Source organism: Falco peregrinus, chromosome 5 (genome assembly GCF_023634155.1).
Source record: "Falco peregrinus isolate bFalPer1 chromosome 5, bFalPer1.pri, whole genome shotgun sequence".
Classification (NCBI taxonomy): Eukaryota; Metazoa; Chordata; class Aves; order Falconiformes; family Falconidae; genus Falco; species Falco peregrinus.
The window spans coordinates 82,226,526-82,249,755 of record NC_073725.1 but is presented as its reverse complement, the minus strand read 5'-3'; the positions used below and the strand labels follow the sequence as shown (position 1 = coordinate 82,249,755).

At 38.7% G+C, this 23,230-nt stretch overlaps 2 protein-coding genes across 4 annotated transcripts in view; both read right to left on the bottom strand.

The window, feature by feature from the left end:
- Nucleotides 1-331: 331 nt before the first annotated feature.
- Nucleotides 332-4,289, bottom strand: BHLHA15 (basic helix-loop-helix family member a15). Of its 2 annotated transcripts, XM_027779149.2 has the most exons (3): nt 3,987-4,289; nt 2,854-2,946; nt 332-1,800 (listed from the first exon to the last, which is right to left on the bottom strand). In XM_027779149.2, the coding sequence occupies exon 3, from the start codon at nt 1,762-1,764 to the stop codon at nt 1,264-1,266; it is 501 nt and encodes a 166-aa protein (XP_027634950.1). In that variant the 5' UTR covers nt 1,765-1,800; nt 2,854-2,946; nt 3,987-4,289; the 3' UTR covers nt 332-1,263. The 2 variants fall into 2 exon arrangements, with proteins under 2 accessions (XP_027634950.1, XP_027634945.1); XM_027779144.2 differs by lacking the exon at nt 2,854-2,946.
- Nucleotides 4,290-5,592: 1,303 nt separating this feature from the next.
- LMTK2 (lemur tyrosine kinase 2) overlaps nt 5,593-23,230 on the bottom strand; it is a 42,567-nt gene continuing 24,929 nt past the window's right edge. The window contains exons 7-15 of one of the 2 annotated variants that reach the window (XR_008747395.1): nt 21,428-21,561; nt 18,288-18,372; nt 17,561-17,682; nt 16,000-16,149; nt 12,841-15,736; nt 11,382-11,517; nt 10,700-10,948; nt 9,468-9,593; nt 5,593-8,794 (exon numbers count right to left, since the gene is read on the bottom strand). Coding sequence is in view for 1 of the 2 variants with exons in the window: in XM_055805525.1 (XP_055661500.1) it covers nt 9,565-9,593; nt 10,700-10,948; nt 11,382-11,517; nt 12,841-15,736; nt 16,000-16,149; nt 17,561-17,682; nt 18,288-18,372; nt 21,428-21,561 (3,801 nt within the window). In the remaining variant the exon portion in view is untranslated. Of the gene's footprint in view, nt 9,594-10,699; nt 10,949-11,381; nt 11,518-12,840; nt 15,737-15,999; nt 16,150-17,560; nt 17,683-18,287; nt 18,373-21,427; nt 21,562-23,230 lie in introns of both variants that reach the window. The other variant, XM_055805525.1, reaches the window with a different exon arrangement.

Below are 23,230 nucleotides of genomic sequence, written 5' to 3'. Positions count from 1 at the left end.
CCCTCCAGTGATGGACCAGATAAATTCTCAGCCACCACTCCTTGGATGGCCCTGCTGTGCAGGGAGGACCATGCCACACAGGACTATCAATCCCGCCAGCACATGAAATGCCAGATTCTACACCTTTGCTACCCACGCCACAGAGCAACAGCGGTCCTGCCAGTGCGGGATGCTGGGGACGTGGGTAGGAAGGGCTGTAACGCAGGGGCTCCACAGGCAGCAGCTCCAGCAGAAGGCACCTCAGTTTGTTCTCCAGGTATGAGAATACAAGAGGAAATGAAGGTTCCTCAGTGACATAAAACTTTTTAAACTAAGATGGGAAATGAGGGGAGAGAAAGAAAAAAAGCAGCTTATTTTCCTTTTTGAAGAGTTCCTGCTTCATTTTATTGTGTTTTACAATACCAGAATCTACCACTAACCCAGAAAGAATCCTGATCCCATTACAAGCTTCATTAGCAAATAATTTGTAATTGGATAGATTGCTAACTTATGCCAATACTAAAGCATTTTTATCATAGTTTTAGCAAAAATAAGTCATTTGTCTCTTATTTATTATTTGCATTAAAATGGCACTCAGACACCCACTAACAAAAAGCTCCATGAGACTAGATGCTCTGGAAATACAGACCAGAAAACGTCCTTACTCTAGAGAGCTTACAATCTAAGAAAGCTTTGTAGATGTTTACATTAACAAGTACTTTAAAAGATTTTATGCTTTTCAAGGCTCAAAATTACCAGAGCAGATCCAAACCACTCAAGGCAAACACTCATATTTGGTGGCCAATTCACCCTCACACACACTACTTCACTCAAGTTAGTCAAATGTTGCCATCAATTTTAATTTCCTCTGTAGCAGACGTAAGAACAGTCACTGACAGTCTGGTGAACAGCGCTACAGCCAAGATTCTCAACAAGCTCTAGTGAACTCACATGCCACAGGCCTTACATGCTTAACTCACAACCCTTCCAGTGAGGGTAATTTTCAGGAGTTACTAAATCTTTACTTAAGTCAAACCTGATGCACCACACAAATATATCCACTAAGCTCTGAAAAATTCTTACAATTTAAGGTCATTTTTAAAATGTGCCTTACAAGCTATAGCCATGAGTGTTACCTGTTTGTCTTTCTAAGAAAAAATGGGGGATAGCTGGAGGCAAAAATAGTCTCTTAAAATCTCTATGTACTGACAGGTATTATCACACAAGAAAGAAAAAGAATGATGGTAGTAGCTAACTGTAGGTGTTTTGGCTGAAGCTTTGAATCTATGGAGAATATTTTGGTAGATGTTCATCATGATCATCATCCCCATGTTGCTGTTGATAATGCTGGTACAATTTGGACCCCCAGGCTCCCCCCATACCTTCTGCTGCTGGGAAGTGTCCATTGGACATATTGAGTATAATGGAGGTCAAGGATTTAATGTAATTTTTGGCCAGTGTGAGTGTCTCTATTTTGGAAAGTTTATTCTCAGCTCTCACATGAGGGATGACCTCTCTCAAAGCCTGGAATGCATTGTTGAGCTTGTGCATTCTCTGCCTCTCCCGCTCATTGCTTTCCAGTCTCCTCAAATGCCTGTCCTTATTACTCCAGGAATGCTTGGCTCTGGCTGTAGTGATCTTGCTGCTCTCCTTGTTTCCCCCACTTCTCCTTTCTTTGTGTCGCAAACATTTCACCAGTTCTTTTTTTCTCATTGCCGACTCCTCAGAAAATGCTTCTTTGTCAACAGTATGCCTTTGCTTCTTTCCTTTGGTTTTAGTCTTCATTTTTTGGTAGATGTACTGGCATTAAGCATCAATGTGCTGTAAAAACATGACACCAATATCTTTAACTGTTGCACAACTCCATGCTGAACAAGTAATCTGATGCAGGTTTGTTTGATTCATTTGTTTACTTGTTCACTACTGGAAAACCATCATTGGCTTTCAAGTTGTGAACGTGATTGCTCAGGACGATCTACACAGACGAACAGAGGAGAAAATCATTTTTTAGAGAACAGATCCTTCTTCAGCTGGAAGGAAGAGGTTACACAGGGAGCAGAGGCCAAATGAGTAGAACCACTGAAATAAAGATGCAGTGAATCATCTACTGGTGTCCTCATGTATGGGAAACCAAGTGAAAAAATAAGACACCCCTCTACTTTCTTATAATAGGCCTCAAACTGGAGAGACTTCTCTCACTGCACATAGAAAATGCTCTCCATGCTGATCTTCCCGTGGGAAAAGTGAACCACAACTCAAAAGTATATCAGGAGTACAACGGTCAGTTAGGTTTAATAACACATTGCCTCTGTTTTTGATCGCACATGCCTCTGTCTTCTCCCACCTCTAGTTACCACAAGTTATAATAAACCCATACATCACTTCATCGTACACATGCAGGCTTACATTTAGGGTATTAGACAGAACCCTCAGGGTCTTACTCAGGAATTAACTTTTCCTTGAACTCCGGGTAATTGCTTTTTGTAAGAACAGGTTTCCGCTGTATTTTTGAGCAGTCCACTAGAGGGCAACATGACACACCAACTCATACCGAAGCTCAGAAACTCCTAGCCAGGAGCACATTTTCGCCCACAGCATTTCTTGCATTCTGGGCTAGTCCTCGCCACACGCACACAAAGCAGCACTTCCCTCTTCCAACAACAATCAAAAAACAGTGGGGCTCAACTGCAGTTTCTCCCCCAGCTGAACAGCAGCAGCGCAGTATTTATTCTCCAGGTTATCCAAAAAGACACAGTGATGTTCCTTCCTCACAAGTTAGGCAAGGCAGATGACAGCACTGAAATTTTACCCTCCCTCAGCTCAGATTCTGTGCCAACCCTACATCTGAAGACAGCAGCTTCAGAGCAACCCTGCCTCTAACACCAAGGATCAGTGTAACTGAGACTCTATTTCCAAAATGCTTCCTTCCACTTTCTTCCAGTTCATGTAGCCATAGAAAAGTTCAGTCTAAAAAAAAAATAAAATATTTTTATGATGATGCTGTTATGTAAGAGCAGTTAGACAGTTGGTGAGCCAACAAAAAAAACCCTCAAAACCTAGCCGCAGAAGCTTGACCATCCCATTACAGACCATCAACCTTAGCCAGAGCAGGTGGCAAGCAGTTTCTGGGCATGCTGCAGTAAATATCACTTCCTCTCTCATTTCTTTAGAGACATCTTCAGCTGCTCAGCATTTGCAGTGACTCAGTTCTCCACTTGTGAGGGTATCCTGGCCATCCCTGGGTTCCTTACTACCAGGGAGGTAACTTTGCCAGAAAAAGAGAAATTTCCCAAGCAGTTTGGCTAGGGTAGCAGCCAGGTGATGAATGCGGAGAGAGACAGTACTGAATAGCTTGTGTTGTGAGACCCTTGAAGAAATGCTAGAGACACACAAGTATCTTATGCAAGAAAACAGGACTAAAACCAAGCACTGGGTTTGTTCTGAACAGTCAGTCTAATTTACTTGGCAGAAAAAGCATAATTGCAGGACAGAAAAAGTAAAGGTGGGCACAAAGGAGACCATCAACTTCCCCCTCAATGCAGAAAGCACCGTCCGGCAAAGCAGAGAAATGAGCAGCTGATGTTTGAAAGGGAAACAGGACTTGGTGAAGAGGGAAGTCCATGGAGGCAGCCAGCAGAGAAAGCTGGAAAAAAATCAAGAAAGGAAGCTTCAGCAAACTGTGGGAGCAAAGTAGCCCTTAAAACTGCAGGCTAGGGGAAAGCAAATGGGATGACGCGGGAAAAGAGGGTGCTTAGCTGGTAGAGGTTTGCTTTCAGGCTGCTGCACACTGCTGTAACCCTGAGAAACCCGCTCAGGGAGTCACAGCTAGGCTGCCGGGACCCCTAGGGAGATGGCATGGGTGCACAAGGAAGAAATGGAGACAGAGAGGGGATCAGGAGCAACAGACTGCAGTGGTCAACAGAAACCAGAGAGCAAGCAGCCAAACACCAAGTATTCCACCCTATGCATCCATCCATCGGGGCTGGCATCCCTCCTCCATGACTTACCGCTGCCACCAGCTGCGGAGAAGGTGCCTAGGGCCCGAGGGGTGACAGCAGAGACCTGCAGGACGCCAGGAGCAGCAGAAGGGTCTGTGGGGGCAACAGGGGCACCACCGTCTGTCCTCCGGGCTGAGCCAGCGGCTGCCGGCGGGAGCCACTGAAGGACCAGGCCCTGCCTCACCCGAGCAGAGCCGCAGGGCCCAAGCGGGCAGGCGCTGCCCCGCGGCGCCCCGGCGCGGAGCCCCGGCTGGAGCGGTGGCCGCCCCCGCGGCCCGCCCGCCCCGGCCCCGCCGCAGGTGGCTGCGCTGCCGCGACACGTTGCTTTAGCGGCGGGGCGGGCCCGGGGCGGGCGGCGGTGGCGCTGCTGCCGCGCGAGCGCCAGGCCTAAGCAACGGAATCACGCGGGGGCACAGGACCCCCGGCTCTTACCACACACCCACACGGGGTGGGCGCGGGGCTGAGCCCAGAGACAGCAGCCAGCGCAGGGCTCCTGGGTTCTGGGTGGTCGCAGGGCTCTCGGGGACAATAAAATGGCAGGGGGGGCAGCACTCATTGCCAGCACTGCTGCTGCGTACGTGTCCAGGCGCTGCCACCAGAGCCATGGACGCTAAGCCGGGCAAATCAAGGTCGCTGCAGGAGGGGTCAGTCTAGTTCTTCAGTAGTTGGAGGAGGAAAGTCTGTCTCGACGCTGTACTGCCAAGGGCTGTGCAGGTTGCCATACCACCTGCGTTACAAAGCATGGCCATCCCTCACAAGACAGCTGTTGATGATAACTATGGCAAGTGCTCCAACTCTTTGAAAATCAGTTCTACATAAGATGACAAGTCTTGTGCCATGGGATCTTTTACATCTGTTCTCAATAATGACCACTGTCTTGGTCAAATGTCAGCTCAGAAGTTATATTTTACCTAATGAAATTAAGTCATCTGGATATCAGTTTCTCATTCCCAGGTCTCAACAGTTGCCAGGACTCAGAACAGCTGCGATACGATGTGGGGGCTTCCACAACAGTCTCCATTAACCACTGACATTGCTGCGACCTCTCATCACCACCTTAACAGTTAACAGGTTAAGAGGAAAAAACAGCACTCTCCTGCCTCTCAGAGTGCACAGGCTGGAACAGTCTCAATCTCATGTGAAAGAAGCTACCAAATCACACAAGTACTACATTTACCTGGAGATCTTAGGTCCATTCAGCACATGCACTTAAGATTAAAAAAACCCAAGAAAATAATCTTCTAGAAACAATTCAATGAATACTGAGAAAACATAACATAAACCTGTTCTCTGAAGGGTACTTAGAAATTTTCAAGTCTCCATTCTTCCTATAGATGCTTCATTCTAAGATTAAAAGCAATATTCAGCTTTCAGAAGTACTGCGGCTCTACTGACTGCATACATACGTTACCTGAAGTTCACACAATGGTGATATTAGAAGAAATTACAGGTGACTATGCTATTTGGTGGAGACTCAACTGCTGGGACTGTAGCTTTCAGCATTTAGTACCTTCTCAACCTCTGGACACTAACAAATGTATCTTAGATTAGAACTATATTGTGGACCTGTTCCATTGCTGGCATCTGGTCAAGAATGAACAAACCGACAAAAAGATTATAAATATATAACTGTATTTTATTTTTAATATTAAATATTTTTAAATTACAAGCAGTTTCTTGAATCACACTATGCATGATAATCAATATACAGTAGAAATTACAATTTAAAAATGTACACAATTTAAAGACATTTTGACCTGAAATTTCATTAACTATGATATATTGCCATAAACCTCATACCTGTATTAAATTACAATAGGAAAACCTCATACCTATGATTTTGTTACATAGTTTCTCATTTACAAATAGAATTAAACATTATATATACACACACATCAGTACCATTTAAGTTACACCTACATCTGTGCAAGTTCAAACAATTTCATAAACAAAACTAACTGTAAGTCATATTCAAGTTTCTGAAAAACAGGCTGCTGGTATTACAAATACTTATTTTCAATAAGTTTATATGATGTTTGACTCTCCTCTAGATTTTTTCCAGTCTTGTACCAAAACCATTAACATACAAGGATATTTCTGTATGACTTAAAGCTGAAGTAATTTTGTACACTCCATTGTTATTTAAGGCTATTTCTTATAAGGCTAATATACTTGGATTCCACCTTTCACCAACTCCAACAAAAATAGCCATGTAACTAACACCTGACAATGCTGACATTTTAGCATAGTGCTTCATCATAAAAAAAAAAAAGTCTTTCTACCAACCAGCCTCCTCATGAAAAAGATTGAGTACTACATAAAAATCTGCTAAAAATACTGATAAAAAGAATGAGGCTTAAATGGCTTTCATTAGTGCATCAACAAGGATATGAAAAAATGTTTAATCCGCTCATTTCCATGAAAATGGCAGTTTCCATAAATGCAGTTATACACACAACATATCTGCAGCTTCAGGATTTGGGAGAGTACAGGTGTTGCCATTAAAACTGGACACTCTTCTCACTCTGTTGGCTTCTCACTACAGATTCTCATTTTTAAACAAACTTCCTTAGGTGGGAAAAATCAGATCTTTTAAATAACTTTAATAGCCAAATTGAGACAATGCCTTCATTATTCAAATAATCAAGGTATTCTACTAGAGAAGGAATTAAAATGTAACCAGTCCTCATAATAAACCATTGAAAATAGATACATGTATTTTTAAAACAGAAACCGTGCTTAAGTAGCTAGTGCAAGAAATTACATGTAGTTTAATGAATGATTGGTAACAAATCCCCTTATTATAATGTAACAAGTTGGAATTATTGATTCATCTTCATTGTGCCACTGACTGCTAGGAAGCTAGTGAAATATTGCTAGTAGTTGATCAGATTTTTTACTATAAATTTTTCCACAAAAGACCTTCTATATTATTGCAATCCAGCCTACTGGATTACTGAAATTAGAATTCATGTTTAAGTGAGGTGACTCAACTTTAAATATTTCTTTCTCTTCATTGTACAGCTAAAAAGGGCATTACGTTGTTTAATATCATACACATCCCAGCTTGTTTTGGAAAAAATGCTCCTTTGGCAATTTATTAGCAGTAAGTCCATTTGGACAAAGTAGTAAACTTTCACTTATGTAAAATTTTCTTTAAACCTGGGTAAAGAGCAAAAAAATCTTAGATTTCCATCAAGCAAAGGAAATTCCTGATGTAAAAGATAAACATCTGCTTTTTCCAGAATTAGAAGAAACAAAACATATAACCAAATTGTAACATTCTGGAGCATAAGCTTTTATTTAACCTTGGACTGTATTTTATACCAAATTATTCAAAATTAAGGCTGAACTCCAGGTCTGATGGATTTTTTTTCACCATGCAAGGCAGGTAAGCCCACACATTCTTTGCAGACTGTTATGGAGTTCCATTCTTACTACGGTAAGAATTAAAGACAACAGATGAGGTACCTTAAACTAGCTGTATCAAAGAGTTTAACATTGGAATTTCTAAGCAGTAATTTGTGCACAAAGTCTATAACCTATATTTTAAAATACTGAGTAGCGCACAGCTTGCTTAAACCCTCTACAGTATATGCTGTAAGCCTGTATTAGTAACTGCTTGGCTTTGCCTCTTAAACCACGTTTTGGGAAAAGTCAGTGAAAAATTCAGTTCCTCACTTCATACTGAAGAATAGTTCTGACTAACTCTGAACCTGAGTGCCTCATCAGAAAAAAGTTACCTCAACAATACATTAGCAACTTTAAATAACATTATAGCTAAATCATTCCCTTTTGATCGGTATGGAAACCATTCTGGTTAAGGACTAAATAATGCTGGAAAAAAAGAAATTAACATATTCTTGTCATTTAAAAACATACTTAAAAATCAAAATGTATATAGAGGTATACCAAAACAAACTTTACACATCTGAAAATATCTAGTCCTCCCATACTTCATGTAATGAAAATTCTCTGGTGACTGGATCTGGACACAGAGTGCTTGGACCACCATGATCTGAAGCCTTGCCAAAATAGCCACTAAAATACAAAGTACTTCGTACTTTTGTATTTTAGGACACTAAAATACAAAGCCAGGTAAACTGTTCCTATCAGTGTTCCCTGCAGATCCACAGCTGCATAAGGCATGTCAAGAGGTCAGGGATTTGCTTCTCAAGTGAACTCACTCTGGAGTAATAATTAAGGATTTTTACTTCCCCCCCCAAGCAGTTTAAAGGATTAAACTAGCTAAATGCATGGTGGAGCATAAAGGTTAAAACCCCCTACATTGTATTCCCTTCCCTACAGACAGCCTCAGAGCAAACTTTACTACACTGCAGCTTTTGGTCAGTATGCATTTCAAGTTGTACCACGGAGCCTTGCAGAAATCTTAAAACAGGTTTGGCCTTATAAAGGGTGCAAAACTGGGCATTAACCATTGATCTAATTCTTAATTGTCGTAACATCACTGAGAGGTAGATTTACCACAGGCCTCTGAATGGCAGCCCCAACCTGCAGTCAGCAGAAGAGTGAGCCTCAGAAGTCACAGAATGTACAACTGAAGAGTCAAGTGTGCCCAAATCCAGTCTATTGAAATCAGTCTTTTTATAAGATTCGTAAATTCCAGTTTTGTACAGCCAATTTTTCCTCTTCTCTCTCCAAGGCAGAAAATGTAGTAAAAACTGGAAGGCCCTTGATTATGATATAGTCAGATGCTATTACAGTTTAAGCAGTCAGTAGGATCATATTCAGGAATTAAGAGACATTATCTCTTTCATCTAAAAATTTCAGAGTATCACATATTCTTTTCCAGTTTCCTATAAAACATGAACACTTAACAATCAATCTATAATCATTATCATTTAGAAATGGTACTGAATATAAGATTTCAGCAAGTCTAACATAACACTCAGAAGTTATGTACGTTTTACAAGTACCGTGCATAGCAAAGGCTACAAAAAGGACAAATTAAACTGGATAACTGGGCCAATTCAACTTGTCTTATTTTCCTTGAAAGATTTAAGATTTTGACTCTGTACATCAGGAAATAAAGGAAGAATAATCCATAGTGCAATTGTAATAAGCAAAGTAATATGTAGTGATATCTTTCTGAATAAATATGGCTCACTACTGATCAACTATCATTCATACAGTTTCAGCAACACAGTCACCTGTTGCACAGGACAGTTATACACAATTCTACAACAGGTGTATGTTCAAATAGATAATGAACTACATGGAAAAATATAAAAAGAATATTATACAATCTCATACATAAACCAGACTGTAGTGTAATTGCTTTACTTGTTTCTTAAGTTATCTGAAAAATACTTCAAGTACTTGAAAACAGCGGCAGAATCATCTTTCAATGAAAAGCAGAATTGCACTGATTTAAAAATACATTACAAAGTTAAATACACATTCAAATTAACGTCCTGATTTAACATTGCTTTCAGTGTTTACTTTCACTTCTTAGTACTTCTTGATTACCTGCGTTACTCCAGGAGGATCCAGAGTTTAGATAAAGTAGTTTCAGACACAAAGTCTGTGTGTTTTATGTATGCAGTCCAAGGAAGTTTTCATTAGTTTAATCTTTCTCTCCATCTTCACTGCTTCCTATTAGTAGAGGAAAGGTCATAAAGTACAGTGAGATTCTTCTGCATAACCCTCACTCCTTTGTAAGACTCCCCTTAGAACTTGGCGGTCTGCTGTTTTGCACTTCCAAGTTTTGGTTAATCTTTCCCTACAGCTTTCAACTACTGCAAACATTTGGTACGTTTGTAGATAGACATCTGCCTGAATTGCACAGTTCAATGTCACTTCTTAGGACACATAAGGCAATGCAGGATCTCCAAAATAATCTCTTATCTGTAAGTTACTAAGCAGCAAACATTATCTAATCAATAAGCTCAATACAGGAACAATACAACTCTATATAACACCAATTACATATTTATAGACATTGAACATTAGCAAGGCTTAGCAGTCAGCAATATTTAATTATGCAACATTTTATCAAGATTAATAATACGCTGAACTGATCCAAGTCTGCTTACTCTTGCTTCTCTTAACCCTCAAAAATTTATCAAAGCTTAAAAAAAAGCTTCTGATACAGACAAGAAAGCTTCTATTAATAAATACCATTAGTACTCAATATTGCTATGAACAGATTGTTTGGCTCTCCTAACAGAAACTATCCTACTCACAGCTCTAGAAAACATGCTGCAATTCTTGAGTGTCAAGAACGCACTTTCTGAAGAGCAATATGAAAAGAAACTGAACTGTAAAATTAGCTTAGATAACAGTGGCAGAAACATCACTTAGCATCCTCACCCTGCGCAATGAAAATAAAATTGTGACTTAGGTTAGTGCAACAACAAGAACTGCTCAACTGCTATAGTGTGGCAGCTATACAGAAGTGCTTAAGGACTGCATAGATTTATATAAATATAGCATTAGCTTTTTGAACAGAAAAATTTTGACCTTCTCCTGTAAATGTTCTGTAGAACATTCAGCCACAAGGCTGTACTTGCACTTGGATGCAAATAATCTCAATTTAAATGGAAAGCTATGTCTTAACTGAAATACAAGACCAGACATTACTTTTATAGCATTAAAAATGTGTTTCTAAACTATCTAAATTAGAATTAGATTTGCCATATCTATCACTTACACCTTTGCATAATTTTTAGTTTAAAAATAATTATAACTAAGTCACTTACCTCCTTGCTCTATATCTGAATCTGTAAGATGTGTAAGAGAAAAGCTTGCCATGTTTGCAGGAGAGATAGAGAATCTGGAATAAGGGGATGAATGTGACCAGTTCTGATCAACAGTCCGGGAAGGTGGAGGTGGAGAGAAGTACTTTGATGATTGAAGAGGTGGTTTAGAACTAATAAGACTATTAGCTGCCTTTGATATAAAGGATGGCTCTGGAGAAGAGAAGTCATCATCCCACTCAAAACCCCCACCTTGGGGGGGGGGGTGTGTGTGGGGTGTGGCAGGGAAGGAAAGAAGAAAAAAAAAAAAAAAGAGGCCATTTACATTAATGTAAAGTCATGTACAATTTTAAAAGCAAACCCCTGGAAGACTGCATTAACCCAAAACAAAACTTCCAGCTTTTCTGTTTTAGCCCTGCAAGTCACAAACATTTGTCACCCATAGTTTGGCTGACCTCTCAAGATACCCTAGACACCTCAATATACTACCCCCCAGTATTACACCGGAGGTTCTGATAGCCAGTAACACCAGTATCTGAGCCTAGCTGAAGCGTACACTTCAGATGCAAACCAAAACCCAATTATGGTACAGTGAATTTACAAATCACATGTAATTTCAAATGACATTTCATTAAAGACTATCATTCTGTCTCAGCCCCTGCTGTATATAAATATACTCAAGTACCTTCTTCATCTGTTGAGCTTTCTGAATTTGCAAATCTGTTTAAGTAACTAAAACTTGAAGATGGAACAGGAGTGCTGTGAGAGTCTTCCCCATTCACGTCTACTGCACGGTTTCCCAGCTCCTTAGTTGGCGTTTCCTAAGAGAAACAAAATTTAACACTCTTGTACACACAATGTATCCATGCACGCATTCAAAAACCATGTAGGAAATGACTGTTTCTATATTATATATAAGGTGGTTTCATATTTGTAGGAAGAAAGCTAAAACAACTTTCAATTGAAAACGGTTCCCTTATCAGCCTGACGCTCCTTTTTAATAAAGCCTTATCCCATCTCCCAACATTTTTGGGGGTTTTTTTTACCCCTTAATCATGCTTCAGGATAAAGAGACAGACTTTGTATGACTGGTATTTGAAGCAGCCAACATGTTATCAGTTACTGTAACAATAAAGACAACTAGTTTAAACACAGCTAATTTTTTTCCCTTTCTGACAAAAGGATTACTATTCTACAGGCTGCCCCAACACAAATATATCACCTATGTTTTCTATTACAAAACTCCAATATTTATGTGCGTCATTATAAGCAACATTTCCAAAGCTTGACAGTATGACTGTTCTTTTAAACTCACTGTGCTAGTTTAGTTGCCAAAATGTTAAAATACAATCCCCTCCATATCAAGTTACAGAAGTTAAAAATTGATAAAGCAGATCGGGAAACAAAGGTAACCTTGAATTTTATAAGCAGATCAGTATTCCACTGAACCTGAATCATAGGATTAATAAAAAGTAGCATCACCATCTAAATAGCATTCTCATCTTTGATTACGGTTTAAGGTAAATTTACTTTAACAGTAACTAACACAAGATTCAGACTTAGGTTGCAGTCTGGGTTTTTTTGGTTTTTGTTTGGTTTTGGTGGTTTGTTTTTTTTATTTGGGTGTGGTTTTTTCTTTCCTTTTATAAAGGCATTTGAACTTAAAAAGTCCTCAAACTTGTTAAACAGATAAACTGCTTCTATAAAGTTACAACAACATTCTGGTAAAATGAATTAATCAAATCTGGTCCACAACAATGCTGTCTCACATATTCAATTAATTATAAATACCAGAAAGACATCGCTAAAAACCACCATTTCATTCAGTGCTGCAGTCAAGTGTCCAAAAGCAATGGAGATTCAGGACTTAACAACTCACGCTGCCCAAAGCAAAGCCCTCCTTCACTTCAAATTAGTGCTGGTATTCTACCAGCAGCACACAACTGCACCTAGCAAAGAAAGGTTTTCTTTTCTCTTTAAATAAAAATAAAAAATAACCCACATCACAAACAAAATCTAACCCTGCCAAAAAAGAAAGGTGAGCTTGTAACAGTGTGTCCACAAATATTAAGATATTCTACCACGTCTTTTTTAAGAAAACCCAAAGCAACAAAAACTTTACTTAGTAAATAAAAAAAGGATACCTGATCAAACAAATAGACTGTCACATCATCAAAGAATGTTACAGCCTTTTTCTCATTTTTCCAATGCTCATGTTGCCTTTCATCAAGAGGTTTTGGAAGTTTCAACAAGCTTCTCAGATTTTTTCCATCATCCTTGTCAGTAAGTATCTCAGGTACTTGATGAACAGTTTCATCTTCACTGTCAGAACTCAGACTATGCATATGAAAAGTCCTCATATCATCCTCAGAATCACTGTTTTCATCTTCCTCATCCGCATCATCACCATCTTCTAAATCCAGCATTCCAGAAACACTGAGTTTGCCGAGGTATTTTCCTTCAATATCTGGCTCTTTCAGTTTTTGCCCTTCAGTGTGATAGAAGGACTTATCACTGTTACTCAGATCTAAATGACTATGTATGTTATGCACAGACTTCAAGTCTCTGTGTGAAAGAAGTTCTGAAGTGTTAGTGCCAACACAAGAGACACTTTTATGGGAAGTCTCAGACAGGTTACTTTCCATCGATATTTCCAGGGAATTCAGAGTTGCCTCTGCCCACTCATCAGGACACCCCTGCATCCCTACATCCATCTCTTGGATCTCCAAGTTATGATTTAGTTCTAGTTCTGCATTTTGATTATTGGTATCCTGGTAATTCCTTACACCACACTTTTGCTGCCTCTCTTCCAAACTGTAATCCTCTTCAGTATTATCGTCTCCTATATTTGAAGAGACAACACATGCAGTCTCTCTTGACAGATTCACAGTCTCTTCTGCTTTTTTATCTGGCTCAGAATCATTATCAGAGAAATAGGCAGAGTCTCTATATGAGTTTTGATTTCCACCCAGAAAAACCTTTGGGGTTATTTCAAAATTGCTGTTCACTGCATCTAAACAAGCTGCTGCTTCTGAAACGATTATGACTGGATTAGAAGGTAAAGCACTGACATTGCCCTCACTGACAACACAGAGAGTAGTCTCTACACTAGAAGCATCGTCAACAGTGATGTGGGAAGTCCACTCCGGAGATTCCAGGTTCTCTGTTTCATAGCCACTGTCAGCTGGTTTATCAGGTGGCAACAGTTTCTGAGGACTTTGAACCTGTAAAGATTCCAAAACCTCATTTACATCTAAAGAATCCAAAGAATCGGGTGTCTCTAAGGCTTGTTCTACAGTTTGTAAAGGAGACGGGCTGTCATCCAGAAGACTATCCTGGCTTGTACAATCTGAAGTAGCAACAGAAATTAAGGTCATCTCTTCTGGAATATCCTTACAGTTCTCAAAACTATTTGATGTTTCTTGTCTTTCCTCCAATAAACATTCATCTTTTAATATGGGAGACTTATCTTGCAAGTTTCTTTTCATATCTTCCTGATCACTACTTTTTTCTCTATTAAAAGCTACTTCATCAGGTTTGAAAAGCATTCCCTGCTTTATTTGTGCACCACACTCATCTGTTTCAACAGCAATGTTGTAATATGGATTGTTGCCAACATCATTATTTTTGGCATTATTGGATAGCTCTTCCTGACAGACAGTATCAATGTTACAGGACACAACTTCATTCAATTCCACATTTCTAAGTTTTCCCTCATCCTTCAAATAAGGAAGATTTGCACATTTATCACGTGACTTATGTCCTGCAGATGGACTAGAGGATGCCTGCATCTCTACAGTAGTGTGAGACTGAGAATTCAGATCTTTATTCATTGTCACAGGGTTAAAATTTTCATCTTTCACTGTTCTAAGACTTTCACGTATTAAAGAAAAGACCTGTGCATTTTCAGCCAGCACAGGCTCAGGCTCTACAGAGTTTCTATTTGAGGTTTCTAATACACGTTTTAGAACATCTGGTTTCTGCGCAAAATCACTGCTGGTTTTGTTAGACAATAACCCTGTTAATAAGTTTTTCTCTTGAAGAAATAAGAAGTTATCAGAAAGTTCTTCTAAAGTTACCAAGTCAGACTGGTTAGAGATATTTTCACATAAGGGAACTGTTTCGTTTTCAGAAGCATGACTAGAATGTTCCTTCTCAGAAAGGCCTACTGCCTTTCTAGCATCTGTGTTTGCATTCAAAACAGCTACTTTAAAGTCTTTAGGAGTATCATTTGTTTCAGCAAAACCAAGTATTTTTCTGTTTGTCAATTCTTCTGATCTGTCAATGTCATTAAACACATTCTGGAAAGGACTTTCTGGACTACCAGTAGCAGGCAAAAATTCCTCTTTCGGATCTGTATTGTAGTGGAAGAAGTCCCCATCAGTGCTAGATTCCTCAACATCAAGATCCCTGAGAACTGTGAAATGACAACTTTTTTCTTGTACAGCTTCTTGACGATCAACTTCTGTAGTTAGGACAACTGATTGGTTATCAAAATTCATGCTGCAGCCACTTCCTTTTTCCTCTAATTGGATATAGTAGTCATTTCCAACAGAAAGCTTGTGTGCATCAAACACAGGTAACACCCCAGGGACAGCAAGCGATGCTTCTTGACCGCTTCCATCCTGTGCTCCCGACCCTTGCTCTGAAAGTGACCTCTCAAAAACCTCCACTGGAAAGAAAATACTTGTGTACGTCATTGCATCCTCAGGATTCACATGACCACATTCATCAAAATGATCATGTTTAGCTGCCTCCCAGATATATTCAAAGCTGAGACCCTGGCTTGTTTCAGTTACAGTAAGAACTTCCTCCATCTCATGGCCAAGTCTATCTCCTGTGAAGTGATCTAAGATTGGAAATGCAGAATTATTTGTTTCTCTATTTGAGGTGTTCGGTTTAAGAGCGTTCCACTGCTGTTCAAAATCAATCTCCGAGTCCCTTTGGCTTTGCATGCGAAGGTAAGTTAAGAGTCTATGCACTTCTTCTGCTGTTGGTCTCTTTTCTGGAGGTAGCCAGCAGAACTGCAGAACTTCATACCTATACAAATAAGAAACATGTTTCAATAGGTTTCACACTGAAAAGGAACTTACAAAATTCAGATATCTAGCAAGCTAAGGAGTAACAATTAATATCACAGGCAGGACTTTCCATCTATAGCAACTGCTTTTAATCCTTTTACCTAGGGTTTCTTTGCCAAGAGCTTGATATCACATAGCGATTTCAATATATTTAAGAGAACAGAGTATTCTGAGAAACTACTTCAGCAGCTTTAAGAATAAATAAAAACATCTAAAGTTTACCATCTATCAGAGTATGGCTGCTCCAGACGTGGCTTGAAGAGCTTGACCTGCTTCTCCCTTATGACATGGGTTAAGACCTCCCTGTCAGAAAAGTCTGAGTAAGGCTGAGCAGCATTCTCAAACAGCTCCCATAATGTTACACCCAGGGACCTGAAAAAGAGCAGCAAATGACTGTGCGTTCCAAGAACTATTTTAAAGTTGCTTTCTAAGACTGTAAGGATTGAGCAAAGCATAACTAATAAGAACAAATATCACTCTCCCATTGGCTCTATGCAGAATCTGTTAACTCATTTTGACAGAACACTAGAAGCCTCAAGAATAAAGTTGCCTTAAGGCAGCAAGATGCAACAGGCCTCAAATGATTCAACTACGGAAGAACCCCACACACATTAAAAAAAAATAGAAAATGCCTATTTAGAGAAGATAAAAAAACTTTACGGTTAACAACAGGAAAAACTTTCATCAGGAATTGCAGTTACGGGTCCAACTGCTAGAAAACTAATCTTTGTTCCAGTTTTCATAAAATTACTTCCTTTTAACCTGCAGTAGTCAGAAGCCACCCCTTTCCTCAGTGCTGTATACGTATCATATACATCACTAATCACATTTTCAGCTATTAACCTTGATCCTGATCTTTGAGCAACTTTCCTTGCTCAAAATGTAAATTAATGGAGACTGCATGTATTATAATAATTTAGACTGGAAGGGGGTCTCTGGAAGTCATCTAGTCCAGATCTGTTCAAAGCAGCTCTGTATACAGAGGCACCAAAATTCAAGTTTGCAACCTTAAGACCCTGGCTGCTTGTAGTTTAGGTGAACAGTATGATCTGAGGAAGTCTGCAAGGAAATCAGTATTTAGGCAATTTCTATCTATCCCACTTGCTTTCTGCAGCCCTACTTTTAAATTAGCAAATAAAACCTAGTTTACTATTTAATACCCTTAGAATATAAAAGCAGGAATTTAACTACAATGTTTTCAGAAATGTTAGCCTAAGTCCTAATTTCCATTATCCAAATTTCTTAGGACTTGAGAACTGCAATGGAACTTGGTGATTTCAAAAAAGTTCATCAAGATTTTCACCATCCATTGTCTGTAAGCTCTCTGGTAGCAGAGACAAACAGTTCATTGCAGCCCTCAAATGCTGCAGCAATTAAAATGCTAGGGTTCTGCCAATGGAACTTAATCAGGCTTTAGTGGGATCAACTTGTCATCCACAGCTATTACATTACTGGAAAAATAATTTACCATTTCCTTCCTTTATAAACATTTGAAGGCAACTGGCAAACATACAGTAATGATGTTTATTAGTATAAACACCTATTCTGCTAAACTTTTTTTCTTAGCATAACTGTGCTCTCAACAGATGCCTAAGCATCCTTCCACAGCAAGATATAGCTTCAGGTTTGTAGAGATTAACCTACTGTACATCTGATTAAATAAAAAAGCAGTGTATCAAGCCAATATTCAATTTAACCATAAATATTATTTACTCGTTTGTGTAACATTTGAAAATATGTTCACAAATCTCTCATTGAAATTATTTTAAAGACTGCTACATACCATATGTTACTGTATCTATTTTGCTCTGCTGATAACAGTCTGTCTTGGAAACTTGTTACTAACTCAGGTGCAGTCCATCGAAGAGGAATAAGTTTCTTCTCATCTGTCTCAATATAATCTTCCTAAATTATTGATAAAAAGCAGAAAAAGACTGAACAAACATTGGATCAACTTCCAGAAGTTGACAGTAGTTTCCTTAACATGGTTTTATGTGATCCCTATGCAAAAAATTAGAATGTAAAAAATTAATCCCATTTTCCCCAAGTAGTAAAGAATAATGCTATGGAGGAAAGACACTCACTCCTTACCACAACAAATAAACTGTTGTAAGGATCAGTACTCAAAAAACATTTTTAATTAATGCCTTGATTTTTTCCACTTTCTTAATTTTTATCACACTTAAATACTCTGAACATTTTCATTAAGAAATTTGAATTTTTCCTTTCTTAAAACATTAAAATGAATTTGTGCATATTTTAGGACTACTGTAAATAGGACCTAAAACCTGGTAGATATAAGTAGAAGCTTTCTTGTACAAGCATGAACTCCACTTGTCTCTAGAAAGACCACCTATTCTGTTACATGAGCTTGCCACAGTTATTTCCCAGTTACACTTCAAAAGTTATTCAAATAAAGGACAATCTAGTTTATAACTTTAAAGTATGCTTGTTGTAACCTTAGGCCCCAAACCCTTTAAAAAAAGTGGTACATGACTATATTAACTTACCTTATACCTACTGAATCCTATACCATAATCTCCTACTTTGACATTTAAATCTGATGTAAGCAAGCAATTCCGTAAGGCCAAGTCACTGAAAAAGAAAACAAATAAACAATGAGACCAAACCAAGGAATCTTCAATGCAAATTAAAACAAGTGGGTTAACAAAAGTGACACTACTTAGGTGCTACGGATTCAACATCCACACTACAATTTTTATCCATTGATTTTATCCAACAATTTTATCTGCATGAGCTGTAGTCTGATCCCATAGACCTACATCCTCCTAAAGGCTGAAGCAAGCCAGCTGCAAGAAAGGTGTGCTTTGGAGGTACCCTCCTGATTCTCTTTGGACAAAATTAAACCAGTCCATGCCTTCCAAAAGACCAACTCATAATGCAAAGCCAGGCACAGTAACTGGAGTTATTAATGTAAAAAGCACGATTTTGATCCAAACTAAATGTTAGGATAGTTCTTTTGCTGCTTACATTTTCATTAAGTTTTAGAACCTGTACAAGCCAATAATTGATCCCATACCTCACTGGAATACTGCGGACACCATAGTTCTATAGAAACACTCAGCACTTTCAGAAAAAACCAAACACTGACAGGGTCTCTCGTCATGACAGACTCATCAGACAACATCTGTTTTGTGGCCACAAGGATATGACTGCCCTTAGGCCCTCCCACATTTTCAAAAGAGCACCAGTTTAGAGCCACAAAACCAAGCAGAACCTGTGTTCTGGAATCAAAGAAAACTAAACATAGTGGCAAAGCAATTGCATTTAAAGATTTTATGCAAAAACCCCTAGACTATTATACTGTCCTTTATAAAAAGTTCAAAATGTAGTCACTTTACTCTAGAGTAGTGAAGTATACTCCTAAGCATTCAAACGACACAGTTTATATGCGATTATTTAATTCTATTAATAATCCTATAATGTAGTTACCTATGCTGTTCACATGCTCTAGTGATGTAGGTCCCTCTTTACCCGACACCTATCACTACATGTCTTGCATTTCAATTGTCACAAGCAGGCACCATCAACAATTCAGATCAGGTTTAAATACTTACAGTATAATACTAAGCAACTAGTAGCATTTTACACCTAAAGTTAAGTGCCTCTAAATAACAAAACCATATATTACACATGAACTAGAACTACAGGCAGTCCTTGAAAAAGACCATCAGAAAAAGTATTTCATAAAGTTCTTTAATAAACAAATCACAAAGCTCTTGAATACACACAGAAGTAGTTTCCAGCTCCCACCATAAATCAGACAAGTACTTATAGCCAGCAGTGCTGCTGTAATAATACCAAGAAGGCGTTTCAGAAAACTCATCATGCAAACTCAGAAATTTATGCAAGTTTAATGAAGCCATGTGCTTACTACAGAACTGTAGCTGTGACAGCAAAGAGCTCAGCAGACTAATTGCTCAAATATTTTGCTTCTCAGTTTCACAGAAGGGTACAAGGCAATTAAGTGCACTGGAAGAACTCCACGATTGCTTCTGTGTGGCTAAAAAAGAAGTCTCTAATGTACAAACAGTCTGAAAACCACACACCTTTCCTACTTCAAAGCAGTAAGAAAATGTTTTCCTGTCCAGAGTCACCGAAATACACAGGTCAAACACATTTGTAAGCCTCAGGTATGTCCCAAACTTTCCAGCTTGTTTTATACTATTTAAATAAATATCCTGGAAGAGAAAATAGAAATTTTGGCTGCTTGAATTTACCACTAACAACAAAATCGCTGATGCTGGAGCTTTACCACTTACTCTGACAGCATCAGGATAGTGTTGCTAGAAGTAAACATTTACAGTGAGAAACTTGCAGATCCACAGATTAATGATCAAGTTTAACTATTTCACTGAGAGCGTACTGTTACATTTAATACCTACGGAGCCATACTGCTGCAACACAAGAAACAGTGATCAATCCGTCTGGCAGGTACCACTGGTACTACCTTCAAGTCACTCGAAATGTTAAAGGGGTTAAAGGAATAGCTCTGCCCATCAGCCACCACCAGAGTCCAGGCTTTGGTGTTTTCGCAGGGTCTTGCTGTCATTTTACACCTGCGCCTTTCAAGACTTCAGTCGGATAGTTCAGCTTCTTCCTGAACACAAGGTCTCTGCTTTCTCTAGGTAGCAAGATGTGCACCAATAAGCTCTAGCCCAAGTTTCTAGCTTGCTGAAAGGGATGATACAAGCACTGTTTCTATGGCAAAGAACAGACTGATCCAACATAAAATCAAACTATCTTGTGATAGCCAAGGTTTCATCAGGTAAGCCACGTTTGTGGAACAAGCATGCTTTACTATTTTAGTCATTACAGATCTAAAGTTGATGTCTTCCAGTTCCTTAACACCTTTCCATTTAAAGCCAAAAAAATGTATTTTGGCATATTTCTGAGCAATTAGTTTCACGAACACATTCTTTTCTCCCGCATTTTACAACTACTGCCATTTTTTCAGTATCAGCTGTGCCAACCTTAAAGAAATCTAGCATTTTTCCCCCCAATTAAAACAAAATTATTCTCCCATCATGATCTTCTAAATCTGACTACCTCTGTTACTGAAGATTAAAAGGTTACATGAACAATAATTCAGTGAGAAAGTATCTGCTTCAATCAATTTTTCATTTAAAGTCAGCTTCTAGCTTCTCCCTTATTGCATTAGAAAGGCAGCATTTTCGTTTTGGGGTTCCCCCCCATTTTTAGTAACAAAGGTAACAGATTACCAAACAGAAGTTCTAATTTGCTACAATTATTAAAACCACACAGCAGGTATAAGACTCATTCTAACAAAATTCTAACATCCCTCTCCCCACAACAAACAAAGCAAGTTTAACTTGGCTCAGAATTCATCAACACTACAGCTTCTGGAGTGGCTTAGCAGTAGGTTGTGTTCTGTGGGCTTCAAACCTAAAAAGCAGGTGCTTGGCTTTCAGCCAGGCTGGAGCTGTATCACCACACCACTGCAGTTGAATGAGCATCTTCCTAAGCATCACACCTTCATGACTTAGGATATGGAAGTTAGACGGAAGTTTGTTAAACACAATCTTCAGTAAACACGGATTTTAATGAAAATACCTGCATGAATTTTAGAGTGCATCATAACTAAAAGCAATTTATCTGGAAAGCATACCTATGCACAAAATTGTGTTTATGCATTACAGCAAGTCCAGCAGCAATCTCACACGCCATTCTCTGTAGCAGCATTATTTGTGAATCTCCTTTAACGTGTTCCTGCTCATTGCAGATATACGTTTTTAGGTCACCCTGTAAAAGAAGTTGAAAATACTTATCAGCCTTGTATATTGGTTGAATCTGAAAAATACTTAATGAAGAACCCACTAACCACATTATTGATTAGACATATTTGTGCTTAATTAAAAATCTCAAGTTTCCAGTCTCCATATGGATTCTTACAGAAGTCATCTAAGGCATATGGTACTGTCCTTTTAAGGGTTTTTAATCAAATTGTTTAATGATTAACAACCTAGATCAGACTGCCACGTAAAACCTGTCATACAATAATATTTGCCATTACAAGACAGTTTGATGAGCTTCTCTTTTTAAATTACATGAGTTTTGAAGTGCTCCAAATTAGCAAAGTTGACTGTCTGGAATTTCCAAGGGGATGGAAGGGAGAAACCAGAGAAAAGGGTTTCAGACACTGCTAGCTCACCGGAGCTTTAGATATAAAACCCACGGTTAACAGACCCCATTCCAGTCAAAGAATTGTGATTATGGCAGCAGTTTCACCAAACCTAGGCAAAGCTGAGCAACAGACATGTAATTAATGAGCCCACAGAAGCACTCCATACATTACTTAAAAACAAAAAAAACCAAAAAAAACCAAAAAACCAAAAAAACAAAACAGTTTTGAAATAGAGGGAAAATAACTAAAAGTTGTCCAACATTCAGGAAAAGTAAGTGAACCCAAGCAAGAGAAGAGAACAAGTTTCTCATGGCATTACTGTTCCTACTTTCACAGCTGGACTTTTAACCTAGCACTCCTGTAATTTTGTTATTTAAAATACAGTCTTTCTGTAAGTTTAGCAAATAACTACAGAGGGTATTTTTGTAATGAGACCTCACAACATATTAGATCACAATGTATTTTACCAGCGTAACAAACTGGCTCTAACTGTCCATGTCCACTGTGTCCCTAAATCTCGAGCCAGGAAGCAGACTGAACTCAAGTCTTGAGACTGAGCAGGCACGAAGGCAGTCTGAACTAGATAAAAAGCTCTCTGACGTTCACAAAAGACTGAAGATCACTAAACTCCCCATTTCTCTGGTGCGCAGGTACATTAGTGAGCTACAACTGAAGCATCTCATTCCTCCTTAACATGGTTAATTGATGACGACAATTTACAATTCTAATAGTTCAAGCAGTAGGTGTCTGTGTGGAGCATTAAAACCTAACAGTGCAGCGATAGCCGAGGTGACTGGCTGGACAGTCACAAACCTGCGTTCTACTTAATAAAGTAAGAAGCAATGGGACAAAGTCTACTTGAAAGCAGATACTACTCCTGTGTAAAACAGCTTCTTTTTAATTTTTAAAAATATTAATATATTCTACAGTACTCGAAAGCAGCTATTGTATCTTCATCTGCTTTATATGTACTGCTTATGCTGCAAGTAGCTGTACCACCTTGTGAGAAAGCATGCATAATTTCTAATACTATTTAATGTTGTAGAAGCCTTCATTAGGTTCTCTTTATCCTGTTTTTAGCTACTAATTAGGCAACATTTACATACTTGCATCCTACAGAATTACATTTAAAAAAAATGTTTCCCCAAAGATTCTTCTGATTTACAATTACAGCTTTCATATCATACTGGCTCACATATATATGTGTAAATATTATATATCAACACACGCACCCCATTCTACCTTGCCAGAGAAGATTTACTACAGCAGAGTTCCAAAGAACCGTGT